The sequence below is a fragment of the Gossypium arboreum genome, chromosome 1, assembly GCF_025698485.1.
Source record: "Gossypium arboreum isolate Shixiya-1 chromosome 1, ASM2569848v2, whole genome shotgun sequence".
Classification (NCBI taxonomy): Eukaryota; Viridiplantae; Streptophyta; class Magnoliopsida; order Malvales; family Malvaceae; genus Gossypium; species Gossypium arboreum.
In genome coordinates this window covers 4,147,434-4,163,229 of record NC_069070.1, presented here as the reverse complement: position 1 = coordinate 4,163,229, position 15,796 = coordinate 4,147,434, and the positions used below count along the sequence as shown (strand labels likewise).

The window sequence follows — 15,796 nt, the reverse complement described above, 5'->3', positions numbered from 1 at the left end:
ACATATTAGGGGTTGTTTTCCACTCAACAGGAGTTATTATGATGCTCATATGAGATTTCAAGATCTTCAGCGTACGCAATTCTTGAGTCTTGAACTATTTACCTTTATCTCTCAAGAAAAAGGGAGAATCAAATCAAGAGAGTTCTACACATAGAGGTCTACATGCTAGAGTTAAGATATTAGCTCAGCAGTTGTAACATCCGAGATTAAAATTTTCAACTTGTCTCTAGGAAGCACCAACTCATGCAAAATGGACAACCACATTCATTAATTTTCATCTGTTATGCAAAATGGTTCCAACTAAACAAAAAAACGATAGCCAAAAATGCCGTACTTCAAACTTTAACTCCAGTTGGCAAGAAGGGCTCCCACCATCCAAATTCATATTTTGGATAGGGTGCCACCCAGTTTTCTGGCTTCTCAAACTCGAGAGTGGTAGGATTTGAAGCTAAAGCTTCTTCAAGATTGTCAGCTTCATAGCTATCAGATAAAACTCTGTCCAACCTCAATTTCATAAACCTGATAAGCAAATTGAATTAGGAGCAAAAAGATGCAAGTTAAAAATGACATATATAACAAAATGCGAGTAGGAATCTTTGCTTCCCTGCTATACTAATACCTTAAAACTATGGCTAATTCCCACTAATAAAAGGTTCAGAAATAGTTTGGGATGTAATTCCATTTGTGTTGCCTACAACCATGAGGGTGGGTGTTTTCAAGCCATTCTTAAACTAAGATGCACTTTTTCCTGCATTATCACCACCACAGTCAGATATGGTTCTTTCTCTTGCCTTTTGCATTTTAAATATGATCTGTCACGCAAGAGTATGATTCATGTATCACCAGACAAATTCACAAAGGATTCAATTGCACGTGAATTTAGGGTATTTCGTACTTGCTCCATTTGAGATTTAACATCTCCTAGATGAAGTCCTAACCAAGGTGGCAGGTAATTGAGACCAGCAAATGATACTAACTTAAATACTAGTCTTTTAATATTCAGATTTTATCTGTAGGCACATAGGAAGTAGGAAGAAAGAGATGAAAAGTATGCTCAAACTAAAAGAAATTTTTTGGTTTCAAGCCTTACGTGATCCAAGGGCCGTTAGTTGAAACCAGAGCAACAGCAGGCCTGCGCAACCTCTTTGTGATGTCAGGGAAATTTTCCAAGAACTTGGGTTCGATTACAAGCCAGAAGTCCTGCTCTTTATTGCGTTCTCCGTAGTAACGAAGCCTCTCAAACAAAAGTTCTTTGAAGTGCTCCTCTTCATCAAGCATGAACTTTGCATTCGCAACAACAAAATAGTATTTTCTGGATTGTTGCTGGAAAATAAGAATAATTTCAGAACCACAAAGTAATTCATACCACCAGAAAAGCCTATTTAATAATATCACTCTGAACAGAAAATCAGCATGGCCTCTTGGCACTGTTTCTATTATTATTATTTTAATTTTACAGCACCATGAAACCTTTAAATAGAGGATGATTCTCAAGAAGATCTTCATCATCAAAATGAAAGAAAAAGCATCTCAGAAGTCGACACATTTCAACCTTCTTTCCTGCTATTGATTTTATTTATGAAGGATTACATGCTTTAGGAAACTGATGGAGTTAAATGATACCCTGAGGCAATTAGAAGGGGAAATATTTGAATTGTTTACCACTTTGTTGCTTCTCAAATCTCAACAATATAATGCAACGGCTTTGTTCAATCAAAGTATCAATGTAACAGTCAAACAGGTCTTTCTTGTTGAATTATGTACATATTAACACACTCACATGGTAGTTTATAAAGAAAGAGAAGGTTTTAAGGGTGTGGAAATTTTTTTTATAAAAATAAAACATATTTAATATTTCAATGACATAATTATCTTTTATGTACATAACTATTTGTTCTAATACGAGACTTTTTTGTCAACTCAGTGACAGTTGGTATCACTTAATTCGTGACACAAAACTCAATCAAACACTTTATATTAGTATATAAATAACCATTTATTTTATAAAATACTAAATCATAATACAATCACAATATTATGTAACAAATATATTTATAAAAAATGATTTAATTAATAAATAAAGCTTTAGTTGAAATATTAAAGTGAAGATGTTAAAAATCATAGTCTTTTAATTTCAATGCCCACTATGACTATACTTTTCTATTTTTATATAAAAGATATAAAAAGCCAAAACATCCTAAAAATAATATAGTTTATAACAATGGTAATTTACTTTTGTCACCAACTCAATTGGGGGCTTAGTATATAATATAGATAGAAGAGACTCTTTGTCACTGAACTCATGATAGAAACTCAATCAATATCAGTTTTGATATAAGTATATGTAATAGCACCCTTTTTCCTACTAGATCGTATATCAATGAAAACTAGCTATTTAGCACAATAAGGAAGAAGGCAATGAGAAGGAATATATGGGTACATAAATTGGACTAGAAATTGGTTTGGCATGAAATCAAATGGTATAACTAACAAAAAAGGCAAACGAGTGATAGCAGTCCTACCTGAATAAAAGCAGTTAAATATATCTACACAGCGGGTAATGCACAGAAAGATTGCAGTGTATCATGACTCAAATACCTATTAATGCAACTATTTGGTATTCGATAGACGATGGTAAAGAAATAATAGATACAAAAGGAGTACCATGTCGGGACTGAGCTGGTCGGAGTCGACTGCAGCAACAGCTGTCCTAAAGGATGGTGGAGTCCTGGAAGTGGAAGTGAATGAGCTCTTAACCAACAATTGGGCCCGGTTGTTGCTGTTGCTGCTACTAGGAAACGCTAAGGCTTTGGCAGCGCCACCATTGCCGCATTGGGCGGTGAATGCTGCTGGCGCACAAGCCAGACCAAGTGTTAAACTTGCAGCACTAAGCGCACCTAACATTTCCTCTTCTTGATCCAGACCAGAGTAGCAGCAGCGATCAGATTTTTAAAACAAAGGGGTTTGTACTTTGCGGAGGGCAGAAGAAGATTTTCTGATTTTGGATTTGGCTTTACCAATTAGTAGCCATCTTGCAAGACAACCTTATCTTGTTATCTTGCAACTTGTACAAAGTCCCACGAAATCAGTAATAATCTTTTTTTTATTAAAAAAAACCCTTTTTTACTATGTAAATTTTATCCATACTCATTTCCTAAGTAAATAATAGAAATTTTTCATTTATTCGTCTTTCTTTTTCAAATTAATTTTTAAATATGTTTTTTTAATATTACAACATCTCCGCCCTTCAAAATTCTATAAAAATTTTATATAAACTAAATTTATATACATGTGAGTAAAAAATTATGTAACAAATAAATTTAATAGAAAGTCACGTAAAATTAATTAATGCATGGCTAGTATGAAAAAGTTAATTGTTTATTATGTATTGAATTTTAAGTTTAAATTTTATTATGATTATTTTTTATTAATTTATTATATTTGTTGAGGTGGTTTATAAAGAGTGCCAAGTAGTGTTTGGAACTACTTAACTCATAAACTTACCATATTTTGTATTGACAAATTTATGTAAAAAAAATTTGTTATGATTTTTATTGGCTTTCCTTTTTTAAAATTGACTTCAATTTTTTAAGCAATTAGATTGGATTGAGTACCTTGGTAACATATCTTGAAGATTTGAAGATTTATCTTGGTCATGTTAAAGATATTATCCATTATGATTATCTTGCTATTTTGATGGGATTGATGTTAATTGATTTTTATCTTTATAAGCCCTTACATATTGAAAGGTTTGTATAGGTGAAAAGGTGTGAAGATCTTAGCACTTACTATGTTATTTAGAATTAATTTTCAAAGGTGTAGAGAATTTGTGCTTAGGGGATAACTTGAAGGAGAGTGATTTAGATCTTGGATGCAAAAGTGAAGTTGCTAATATGGTAAGTGTTAAAGCTTGTAATCACTTGTTGTATAAGGTGTTAAGGTAACAGATTATTTTTTTGGACAATGCCCTGCAGACGTAGAGAAACCGAATTGTATAAACATATTGTGTGTTCTTCACTAATGTCTGAAGTAGTTGACACTGCTCAATTTTCTTGCAAATCCCAAAACTACAGGTTCCAACAATATGAAAAAGACAAAAAAACATCATTAGAAAAGTAGAAGTTAATTTGTATATGCGAGGGTAATTTAGTAATTTCAAAATTAAGTTGATGCCTTATTGACCTATAACACCAACTTAGTGAAAGACTTAATATAAGTATAGATATTACATTGGTCTCATCACTAATGGATGGGGAGATTAATTTTAGATTTTGTATACCTTATTTCCTCCTATACTATAGGTTCGGTTATAACCCTAAATCCTTTCAACTAAATTTAGAACCCTTACAAATCTACTCTGAAATTTTACAAATCAAAACCCTTTCATTTTAATTTTACTCCTTAAAAATTATATTTTTAGGTAAAGTACATTGTTGGTTACTTTATTATGTGTAAGTTTTTGTTTAGGTCACTTAACTTTTAAAAAATTATAGATAGGTCTCTCAATTATTCAAGATTGTGGTTTTTTTTTATCACCCAACCATTAAGTAACTAATAGAAGGATAATGTGACCATTTTTAATTGACATAATAACAAATTTAGCCCTAAAAAATTATAGGTTTTGTCAATTTGGCCCCATAAAAAATTAGTCTTTCACGTTTACACATTGTGTTAATTTGGTCTTGATTCTAAAAGTTTAAAAACTATAAAATGAAAATACATAATTTAAAAAATATACATAGAAATTTTCAAATGTGTTTTTTAATTTCTATGTAATTTTCTTGAAACTTTTACATAACTTTTATATATTTTTCATTTTTTAGAATCAAGACCAAATTAACATATTGTGTTAATGTTGAGGGTTTTTCTTTAATTAGGGTCACATTGATAAAAAAATATAAACATTAAGGGTTAAATTTGTTATTATGTCAATTAGAAAGGATCATGTCATCCTTACGTTAGCCATTTAATGGATGGATAACCAAAAAACACAATCATGAATAATTAGATGACCCCAATTGCAACTTTTTGAAGTTGTGTGACTGTAACGCCCCTTACTTGAGCTCAAACCTACACCCGAACAATGAATGCTACCTTTCAAGTTAAACAGTGCACTCAAGTACCAAGTATATTATTTTTTTCCACTTATCTTTCAAACTTATTTATGGTCTTTTATCACTTGTAAAATCATTACTAAGCTTGCTTTATTATTCAGTTGTGTCGTGGCCTTTTCGAAGTCAAAACAAGGCATTTAGAAGCAAAGGTATCAGTAACTTGATATGTTTACTGTAGGTTTTGTAACACCCCTAACCCGTATCCGTCACCAGAATAGGGTTACTAGGTATTACCGATCAATTCACATCATTTAACATACATAACTCATACATTTATGTAGTCATACTCAAATACCATTTAATCACAAACACATTATTCCTTATAAGGGCCTACGAGGCATTAAACATGTTTTAGAAGTGGTTCGGGACTAAACCGATAACATATGAAAATTTTTGGAAACTTAGAAAAATTTCAACCATACAGGGGTCACACGCCCGTGTGAATAGGCCGTGCGTCTCACACGGCTCCAGACATGCCCGTGTCTTAGGCCGTGTGGAAACAGGGCATACATACCGACTTGGGTCACAAGGCTAACCACACGCCCGCGTGTCTAGCTCGTGTGCCCTTCGAAGTGGCCACACATTCCTGTGTGCTAGGCTATGCCAAACCTGTAGGGTATACTGACTTATGCAACACAGCCAAGTCACACGCCCGTGTGCTAGGCCGTGTGCCAATTTAGGGGTATACTGACTTGCACCACACGGCTAGTCACACGTTTGTATGTGAGACCGTGTGGAGCATACTGACTTCAATTCAATTTCAACACCAGGGGACACATGGCCATGTAGCATGGCCGTGTGTCACACACGACTGAGACACACGCCCATGTCTCCGCCCGTATGGACAAAACTAAGCCATTTGCAAGGCCAATTTGCCACCCCAACTTCAATGTACCTACACAAGGCAAAATGGTACCATTTCATTATACAATTAGGCAGCTAAAATCATCAACTAAATGCACAATTCATACCATTATAATTTCATCTATTCCAATTCTCAAATCACTTCCATTTACTTAGCCAAATACATGCTAAAACAATATCAAACAATATGGATCATTTATCATAATTCACATAACCCTTTTAACTTCTATAATGTCTTGGTTACAACCATGGCAAAACAAACCAAAATAAGCCATCACTCATGGCTATATATATACAAACCAAAACATATACATTTACAAGCCATTTCTAATAACCAAACACACTTCAATATTAACATCATTTACAAGTCAAATCTCATAGCTATAATCACAACCAAAATACCACATCTAGCTTATACATGCCATATACCATAATTGTATAATTCAAAAGCACCAACTTAGATGTTTGATAGTGCGATGATGTTCCTGACGACTCCTGGATCCGAGCTAGCCTTGATTCACTATAAAACATAGAAAATTAACACAAAGTAAGCTTCATAACTTAGTAAGCTTGTATGTGAATAACTTAATTCATCGAACAAATGCAAATCAACTAATTACATATGAAAAAAACCATGTACACATTAACTACAAACCTTTCTCATGTCTCAAAACATGATCAAATATGAACTCATCGAACTTTCACTATTTAATACTTGAATAGGTTCTACACATACCTATATCGCCTCGTACTAACCTTTTTCTCAACCACATCATTCGTTACCCGTTGAACCATTCGGAATAGAAATCAGATACTCAGGAGTCTCGTACGATAAGTACCTATACCATGGCCCGTAGCCAAATCAAGGTAACTTATCTGAAGAACTATTATCATAGCCCGAAGCCAAATTATCCGATATACATGGCTAGAAGCCATCTATAAAATTTGCATCCGAAGTGCTAATATCATGGCCCGAAGCCAACTCAACGTATCATTTATTGACATGTCAATAGTATCCAAAACTATTCTTAAGGTTCACCCGGGCTTTCACACTTTTCGTTTCTATCACCGAATGCATTCATAGAGCCGTTTTCACAATTCATACATTATCCATAATCCCTTTTTAAAAATTTATGCAATATTAAAGCATTTTAACATAAATTTATAATGTAATCATCACATATAAACTTACCTCGTATTCGGAATTGACGGATCAGGTCTACTACTCGATAACCTTACTTTTCCCCTGATCTAAACCCGAATTCTTTCTTTCTTGATCTATATGAATTCAAAATTAACTTATTTATTCATACACTCATTCAATTAATCCAAAAACACATATTTGGGAATTTTTACACATTAGCACCTAAACTTTTGCATTTAATCAATTTAGTCTCTATTTCACAAATACATAAAATTCACACAATTCAACAAAACCCATGCTTGATCGAATTATATATAGGTCTCTAGCAGTCCAAAACTTCCATTTGTTTTACATTTCAACCACACAATTTGTACATTTCACAATTTAATCCCTATTATGCATTTTCGTTAAAAATCTCTTAACAAAATATGTAAAACTATCATCAAGCTTTCATATTTCAACATTAAACATCAAAGAACACATAGGTTCAACAAAGGAAACTCTCAAAATCTTTAACATTCTCAAAATTTAAGGCATGGGCTAGTTAGAATACGAAGCAACGATCTCAAAAACATAAAAATCATTAAAAACGGATCGAAAAATGGACTCACAAGTAAGGTTGAACTATGGCCGAATGATAGGTGTTCTAAAATGGCTTTCCTTTCTTTAACAATTAGTTGAGAAAGATGAACATGCATGTTTTTTTTTTTATTTTCTTTACTTAATAACTTTTAATTATAAATTACAATATTAACCTTACTAATAAAACATTAAAATCACATAATAGTTGTCCAAAATTGTCTACTCATCTTTCAAATGGCTTAATTACCATTTAAGGCCACCATAATTAACAGCCAAAGCTATTTGACACCTTTAACTAATAGAACATGCATTTTACATTTTACGCGATTTAGTCCTTTTTCACAAATTGAGCATTCAAGCGGTAAAATTTCTTTACGAAACTTCCACGCAATAATTCTATCATGTTGTAAACTTTAATAAAATGATAAAATAAATATTTTGACTTCACATTTGTGGTTCCAAAACTGTTGTTCCGATTTGATTCAAAAATAGGTTGTTGCAGATTTTTTCATTCTAGGTAGTCATGTATCAGTACCTAAGTCTAGGTATCAGAACCTAGGTGCAAGGAAACCAAAACCAAGCTTGAAACTACCTTAAAACATGCCAAAACACTTCTTAGGCATTCCCAATCATCCTCAACTATTTTTAGGCCTTTAAATGCTTCAAGATATCATTCAAAACATTATATGTTCATCCAAGTTCAATCACTAGAAATTAATCTTAACATCTTCAAAACTTTCCACTTGATCACAACTTGTACCACTTCACTAACTACCACTTTGAATTTTCATTAGCATGTTTCTCCTCCTCAATAATCCATTGAGCCTTTGGCTTGACTACTCTGCCATCGTTACTACCCATTTTGGGAGATTCTCAACCAGTCAAAATCATAAACCAAGCTTCTTCATCAACAATTTTTATATAGGCATTCATGTGTGCTTTCTAGTATGCAAAATTGCCAACTTCAAGCATCGGGGGTCTAGATGTGGATGAACCTTCCATAGCTTGATTTTGGCAACACTTTGGATCTCCACTAGCTACTTTAAGTGGTAGGCTTTTATACTAACTAAAACAACTAAAACATTTCTAAAAACCAATCCGCTAAAGTAAAGTGGTGCCTAAGGTAGTAGCCACTCCTTCAACCACAAAAAAAAAAAATAAAGAAACATAACACAAGAAGGTTGTTTACACAGTTTAGTTTCTCTACGCCTGCGAAGCTTAGCTCGATGAGAAATATGGACTCTCTTCAACAGTTACAAGTGAACCTACCCAATCCATACCTTATGATTCTTTTCCTCACCCTTATACTTTGAGAAATATGGACTCTCACCATTGTAATCACCCATTGCGAATACAAGTAAAACCGCAATACAAGGTTCTATTATCAAAATAACATTCCTACAAATTTATTCTCACAAGAACAAATTAAGTGTCTAACTCTCTATATATTCACCTAGGCAAGTCTCTCAAATATATATACTTCAATTTCGAGACTTGCTTACAAATGAAGATTTCATTCAATCCCAATAAAACAATAATACCATATGAATAATACATTATAATAATAACACATAATGTAAATATGAACTCTTGGTGGCTCATCTAATAGAATAACAGTCCAATCCAAATTCCATATCCAAGTGATTATTTTGACCATCAGTTTAGGTCATTGCACTTATTTCGATGGTCATATTTTCCATCGATAAAAGTCTACATTAGCGTTAAATGTACCAATGAATTTTTTTTGTCAGAATAACTAATGGGTGTTGAATCTGTAACACCCTATACCCGACTAAGTCACCAAGCCCGAGTATCAAGATGCCACACCACCGTCACACATCACATGCAATCCAAATGGTCTCGTTATTAAGTAAACATCTTTCATTTTAGCTTTCATAATATTTAGAAGTCATACAAATTCTAGTCATCGTTAACACATGCTAAACATTCATCAATACAGACTTAGAACAAGCATTAAACATGCATTAGAACCACATAGCAAAATTTCGAAACAAATCACATAGGTATTGATACTGTATCGAAGGTACCAAAATAACATCTTGTTTCTCGTTTAAAGTTAAAACCCTAAAAATTATCAGTACCTTTCATAAAATATCGATTATTTTACCCCGAGTATCGATACTCATGGTAAGGTATCGATACCAATTTACCATATTGACTTCCTGCACATCGAAATATCACAAAGGTATTATTTTGTATTATTTTTATAACCTGAATACCGATACCTCTGATCCAGACCACAACAATTTAGCAGTTTAAGGCATATAATTCATTCAAAATAATACTACTTAATATGCAACTTTTACCTTATCAAGTAATCACCAAAACAGCTACAATGACGGTTCAATCATCAAAAACATGTCTGAGTAAGCGAACGATATAACAAGAACAATATCCATAAATCTTAAGAACAAATAAGCTATCAAAGTAATTCAAACATTATGGGAAAGTTCATGCAACAATTCTACCACATTATTTAATGTCCATTTGTTAGAATTAAGTGACCCAAATTCTTATTTAAATAAATACGATGGAAAATAAAATAAAAGTAAAATCCATATAGAATTAGACTTCTTTTATTTTATTTTAGAATAAGGTTTTAAACCTTATTAAACTCCATCTATTTTATATTGATTAGGATAAGGTGTTTCAATCCTACTAGAATATGGCTTTGCAAGCCTATAAATAGACATAGTCTATTCCTCTTGTATTAGAGTAAAAAATTTTCGACATAGTGAATTTTCTTCTCCTCCTCGTGGTTTTTTTTCGAAAGGGTTTCACGTAAAATTTATGTGTTCTTTATTTTTATTTATTTTATTCTATTTATTTTTCACAAATTGGTATCGAGCTTCCGGGTTATTCATCTCGATCACGGTAATGGCGTCTTTGAAGTATGAAATTCATTGTTGGATCACAACACCGATTTGCATTGTGGCAAATTAAGATGCAAGCGTTCTTGCAGATGGATCTAGAGGATGCCTGCTAGGATAGATAAGATGTCTTCGACATTAACAGATAAAGAGAATAAGCGTAAGGATCGAAAGGCATTAACACAATTACATCGCATTTGTCCAACGAAATTTTGCAGGATGTGATGAAAGAGAAAAGCGCCAACTTGCATTATGGAAGAGGCTAGAACAAATATGTATGTCGAAAACTCTAACAAGCAAGTTGCATATGAAGCAGCGTCTTTATGCTCATCGTTTGGAGGAAGGTGCGTCTGTACACGAACACTTAACAGTGTTTAAAGAAATTCTCTCAAACTTGGAGGCCATGGAGGTTCAGTATGATAAGGAAGATCTAGGGTTGATTCTACTTTGTTCGTTGCCCAGTCTTATTCAACCTTTAGAGACACGATTTTATATAGCCATGAGTCTCTCACGGTTGATGAGGTTTATGATTCTTTAACCTCGTATGATAAGATGAAGCATCTTGTGGTTAAACCCAACTCTCAAGGAGAGGGTCTCATTGTTCGTGGGAGACAAGACCGGAATGTTGATGATGATCGTGGTAGAACACAGGAACGGAATCCTCGTGGTAAATCTAAGGGTAGATCGAAATCTTCAAGCAGAGGTAAAACTTGCAACTTCGCAAGAAGAAAGGGCACATTAAATCGAAAGTGCTATAAGCTACAAAATAAGATTAAAAGGAGGCTGCGAATCAAAAGGAAAACAAATGAAAATTCGGTGAAGTGATGTTGTGAAGACTACAACAATGGTGAACTTCTAGTTGCTTCATCAATGATTCTAAAGTAAGCGAGGAGTGGATACTTGATTCAGTGCACCTTCCACATGAGTCCCAATCGGGATTGGTTTACAACTTATGAAACGATGTCTGAAGGTGTTGTTTTGATGGGAAATAATGCTTCATGTAAAATCGCGGTGTTGGAACAATTAAAGTTAAGATGTTTGATGGAGTTTTCGAACACTTAGTGACGTGCGGCATGTTCCGAATTGAAAAGAAATTTAATTTCGTTAAGTACTCTTGATTCAAAAGATGCAGATACACAATTGAAAGTGGGGTTTTAAAGATTTCAAAGGGTCCCTTGTTGTGATGAAAGGGCAAAGAAAGATTGCCAAGTTATATGTTTCTGAGGTTCTCTTATTCTTGGTGATCAATTGTCGCTTCCTCTTCCTTGTCGGATGATGATATTACTAAACTTTGGCATATCGCCTAGGGCATATGAGTGAGAATGGCATGGCGAAATTAAGCAAAAGAGGACTTCTTAATGGGCAAGGAATTTGCAAACTGAATTTCTGTGAGCCTTGTGTTTTTGGGAAGCAAAGAGAGTTCGATTCACTAGAGGAATCCATAACACGAAGGAAGCGTTGGAGTATATCCATTCGATCGTGGGGTAGTCCGAGTGCCTTCGAGAGGTGGAGCTAATTATATGCTAACCTTTATTGATGATTTTTCCGAAAAGTTTGGGCGTTCTTCCGAAGCGAAAAGCGATGTGTTTTCCACATTTAAGTCTTGGAAAATTATGATTGAAAAAGCAGACGGAAAACAAATAAAATACCTCCGCATGCACAATGGCTTAGAGTTACGCTCGAGGAGTTTAATAGATTGTGCAAGTCGAAGGATCATGAGACACTTGACGATTCGTCATACTCCAGACAAAAGCGGCGTTGCGAGCGAATGAACGAACGATCATGGAGAAGGTTCGATGTATGTTGTCAAATGCCAACTTACAAGTCATTTTGGGCGAAGCGACCTTCTCGCATGTTTTTGATCAACCGATCTCCATCCGTTGCCATTGAGAAAAGACTCCACAAGAGGTATGGTCCGTAATCCCGCTAATTATTCGATTTAAAGATTTTTGGGTGTCCTGCGTATGCTCATGTTGATAATGGAAAATTGGAACCGAGATCCATTAAATGCGTTTTCTTGGTTATAAAGTGGTGTAAAAGGTTATAAGTTATGGTGTCCTGAAAATAGAAAAGTTGTGATTAGCAGAGATGTTGTTTTTGATGAAACCGCTATGCTACCTAACTTATCTCTTAAAGACTCTTCCAATAAAGAAAACCAAAAGCGGTGGAGCATCGATTAATCTGAATCAACTCCTCAAGCCAATACAAAAATTGAGAATAGAGTTGCTTCTTCACCGCAATACTCTATCGCCAAAAACAGGACAAGAAGAGAAATTAAACCTCCAAAGAAGTATGCCGAGGTTGATCTAGTTGCTTATGCTTTAAATGTGGTGAAGATATAGATGCGAATCAAGAGCCATTTAATTATTCGAGGCGATTAGTGTGAAGACTCGAAAAGTGGATGTTTGCTATGCAAGAGGAGATGGAATCACTCCACAAAAGCAGAACATGGGATCTTGTAAAACTTCCTAAAGGTAAAAAGGTTGTTCGTTGTAAATGGGTGTTTAAAAGAAAGAAGGGACTCAGGAGTTGAAGAACCGGATATAAAGCAAGGCTTGTTGCAAAGGGTTACATCAAATTCCGAGTGGACTTCTGATGTGTTCTCTCCGGTTGTTAAGCATAGTTCGATTCGAGCTTTGCTTGGTATTGTGGCCATGCATGATTTGGAGCTTGAGCAGTTAGATGTAAAAGCGCATTTTGCATGGAGAACTTGAGGAAGATATTTACATGCAACAACCAGAGGGTTTTATAGTCTCGTAAAAAGAGGACTATGTTTGCTTCTTTGAAAAAGTCCCTTTACGGTTTGAAACGATCACCAAGACAAGTGGTACAAGAGGTTTGATTCCTTTATGACTTCTCATGATTTCAAAAGAAGTAGTTTTGACAGTTGTGTCTACTTTAAGAAAAAAAGTGATGGTTCTTTTGTGTATCTACTTCTTTATGTTGATGACATGTTGATAGCAAGAAAAGATAAAGAGAGATAAGAAAGGTTAAAGCCCAACTAAGTGAAGAATTTGAGATGAAAGATTTAGGACCAGCAAAGAAGATACTTGGTATGGAGATTCTCGGAGATAGAAAAGCAAGTAAATTGTACCTAAGTCGGAAGGGTACATTGAGAAAGTTCTTTGCGGGTTCAATATGCAGAGTGCTAAGCTCGTTAGTACTCCTTTAGCGACCCATTTCGGACTTTCATCGGCCTTATCTCCTCAATCGATAATGAGATTGAGTACATGTCACATGTTCCATACTCTAGTGCGAGAGGATCTCTCATGTATGCTATGGTTTGTTCACGCCCGATTTATCATATGCGATCGGTGCGGTTAGCGAGATACATGGCGAATCCGGTAAAGAACACCGAAAGCGATTCGATGGATTTTAAGATACTTACGAGGCACTACTAATGTTTGCTTACAGTTTGGAAGAACTAAAGATGGAGTTATAGGGTATGTTGATGCTGATTTTCTTGGAGACCTTGATAGAAGAAGATCTCTCACGAGTTACGTCTTTACAATCGGAGGTTGTGCAATTAGTTGGAAAGCCACTTTGCAAACTACGATCGCTTTGTCTACCACTGAAGTGAGTACATGGCGATTCTTGAGGCTTGTAAAGAAGCTATTTGGTTGAAGGGACTATTTAGTGAACTCAATGAAGACCTTCAAATCAGCACGATTTTGTGACGATGAGTGCCATCTTTCTTACAAAAGATCAAATGTTTCATGAGAGAACAAAACACATTGATATTCGGTATCATTTTGTTCGTGATATTATTGCTCGTGGTGATATTGTTGTGAGCAAAATTAACACTCATGAAAATCCTGCAGATATGATGACTAAGTCACTTCCTATAACCAAGTTTGAGCATTGCTTAGACTTGGTTGGTGTTCATTGTTGAAGTTAAACCCTTAAGGGGTTTTTGGAAGAGGTGAAGAACTTGTTTATTGAAAGTTCGCGATGAAGAACTTGTTCATTAAGAATTTGTGTCAAGGTGGAGATTGTTAGAATTAAGTGACCCAAATTCTTATTTAAATAAAATACGATGGAAAATAAAATAAAAGTAAAATCCATATAGAACTAGACTTCTTTTATTTTATTTTAGAATAAGGTTTTAAACCTTATTAAACTCCATCTATTTTATATTGATTAGGATAAGGTGTTTCAATCCTACTAGAATATGGCTTTGCAAGCCTATAAATAGACATAGTCTATTCCTCTTGTATTAGAGTAAAAATTTTTCGACATAGTGAATTTTCTTCTCCTCTGCTGTGGTTTTTTTCCCGAAAGGGTTTCCACGTAAAATTTATGTGTTCTTTATTTTTATTTATTTTATTCTATTTATTTTTTCACACCATTGACCATACATACAGTTCATGACACTTCAACATAGCAAATATTTAAACCAAAACAATACTAATGAAATAATTATAACATCCATCAAAAGTGCTAGGAAACTAAGCCTATAAAATATCATAAGAACCATAATGATAATCAATCAAAGTCTAACCACATTGCCTTATCCACACAGTTCAAAAATAATATTAATATCATCTATAGAAAAACTAAAGCCTAACTTGGATCACTTCCTTGGTATCCCCGCACCTCTCACATGTAAACGTTAAATATCTGCAATGGTTAGAGAAAGTAGGTGAGCTTAAACAAGCTCAGTGAATGTTGCAGTAACTACAATGTATACACAATATCAACTTTTGATGTTGACCTAAGATGAGAAAATAGATTGCATACTTGATTCTTAGCTTTGATGCCCTAAACTTTTGATATAACAACTTTTAAGATAAATTTTATTTAATTATCTCTTATTTTATTATGTAAAAATATGGTTGAAACGTTATCAAGCATTTTTAAAGCATTTTCAAATACTTACAATATACTAAAAATTTATTTTAATTTTTTTTTATCCAAATGTTTTTTAGTCGATAACAATGTGTCCTAAGGTGTTTAAGATATTTTTAAAGCACTTTGGTAGTCAAGTCTTGAGACAAGCAAGTGCGAAACCAAACTTTGCTCTAGAGGTGCAAAGTCTTGAGACATGATCTGTATGTCTTGAGACATAGCCTCCAAAAAATCTATATAATAACTATTTTTTAGCGAAATCTCAAGACATCTTGACAAGTCTTGAGACATACATTATAGAAACATTGTAATACCCCGAAAATTTTTACAGTAAAATATTATCCGTGATATAG

General features: G+C 34.1%; 1 protein-coding gene across 1 annotated transcript; it reads right to left on the bottom strand.

Annotated features, from left to right (window-relative positions):
• Positions 1-79: 79 nt before the first annotated feature.
• On the bottom strand, positions 80-3,084 carry LOC108480267 (uncharacterized). Its single transcript, XM_017783195.2, has 3 exons — positions 2,665-3,084; positions 1,091-1,323; positions 80-519 (listed from the first exon to the last, which is right to left on the bottom strand). Exons 1-3 carry the CDS (start codon positions 2,902-2,904, stop codon positions 336-338), a joined length of 657 nt encoding a protein of 218 aa, XP_017638684.1. The 5' UTR covers positions 2,905-3,084; the 3' UTR covers positions 80-335.
• Positions 3,085-15,796: the final 12,712 nt, after the last annotated feature.

Coding starts and splice junctions, on each gene's coding strand:
- LOC108480267 (XM_017783195.2), bottom strand. CDS start 2,904: ATGTTAGGTGCGCTTAGTGCTGCAAGTTTAACACTTGGTCTGGCTTGT. Junction 1,324..2,664: donor ACCAGCTCAGTCCCGACATG/GTACTCCTTTTG, acceptor CTTATTTTCCAG/CAACAATCCAGAAAATACTA. Junction 520..1,090: donor ACTAACGGCCCTTGGATCAC/GTAAGGCTTGAA, acceptor TTTGCTTATCAG/GTTTATGAAATTGAGGTTGG.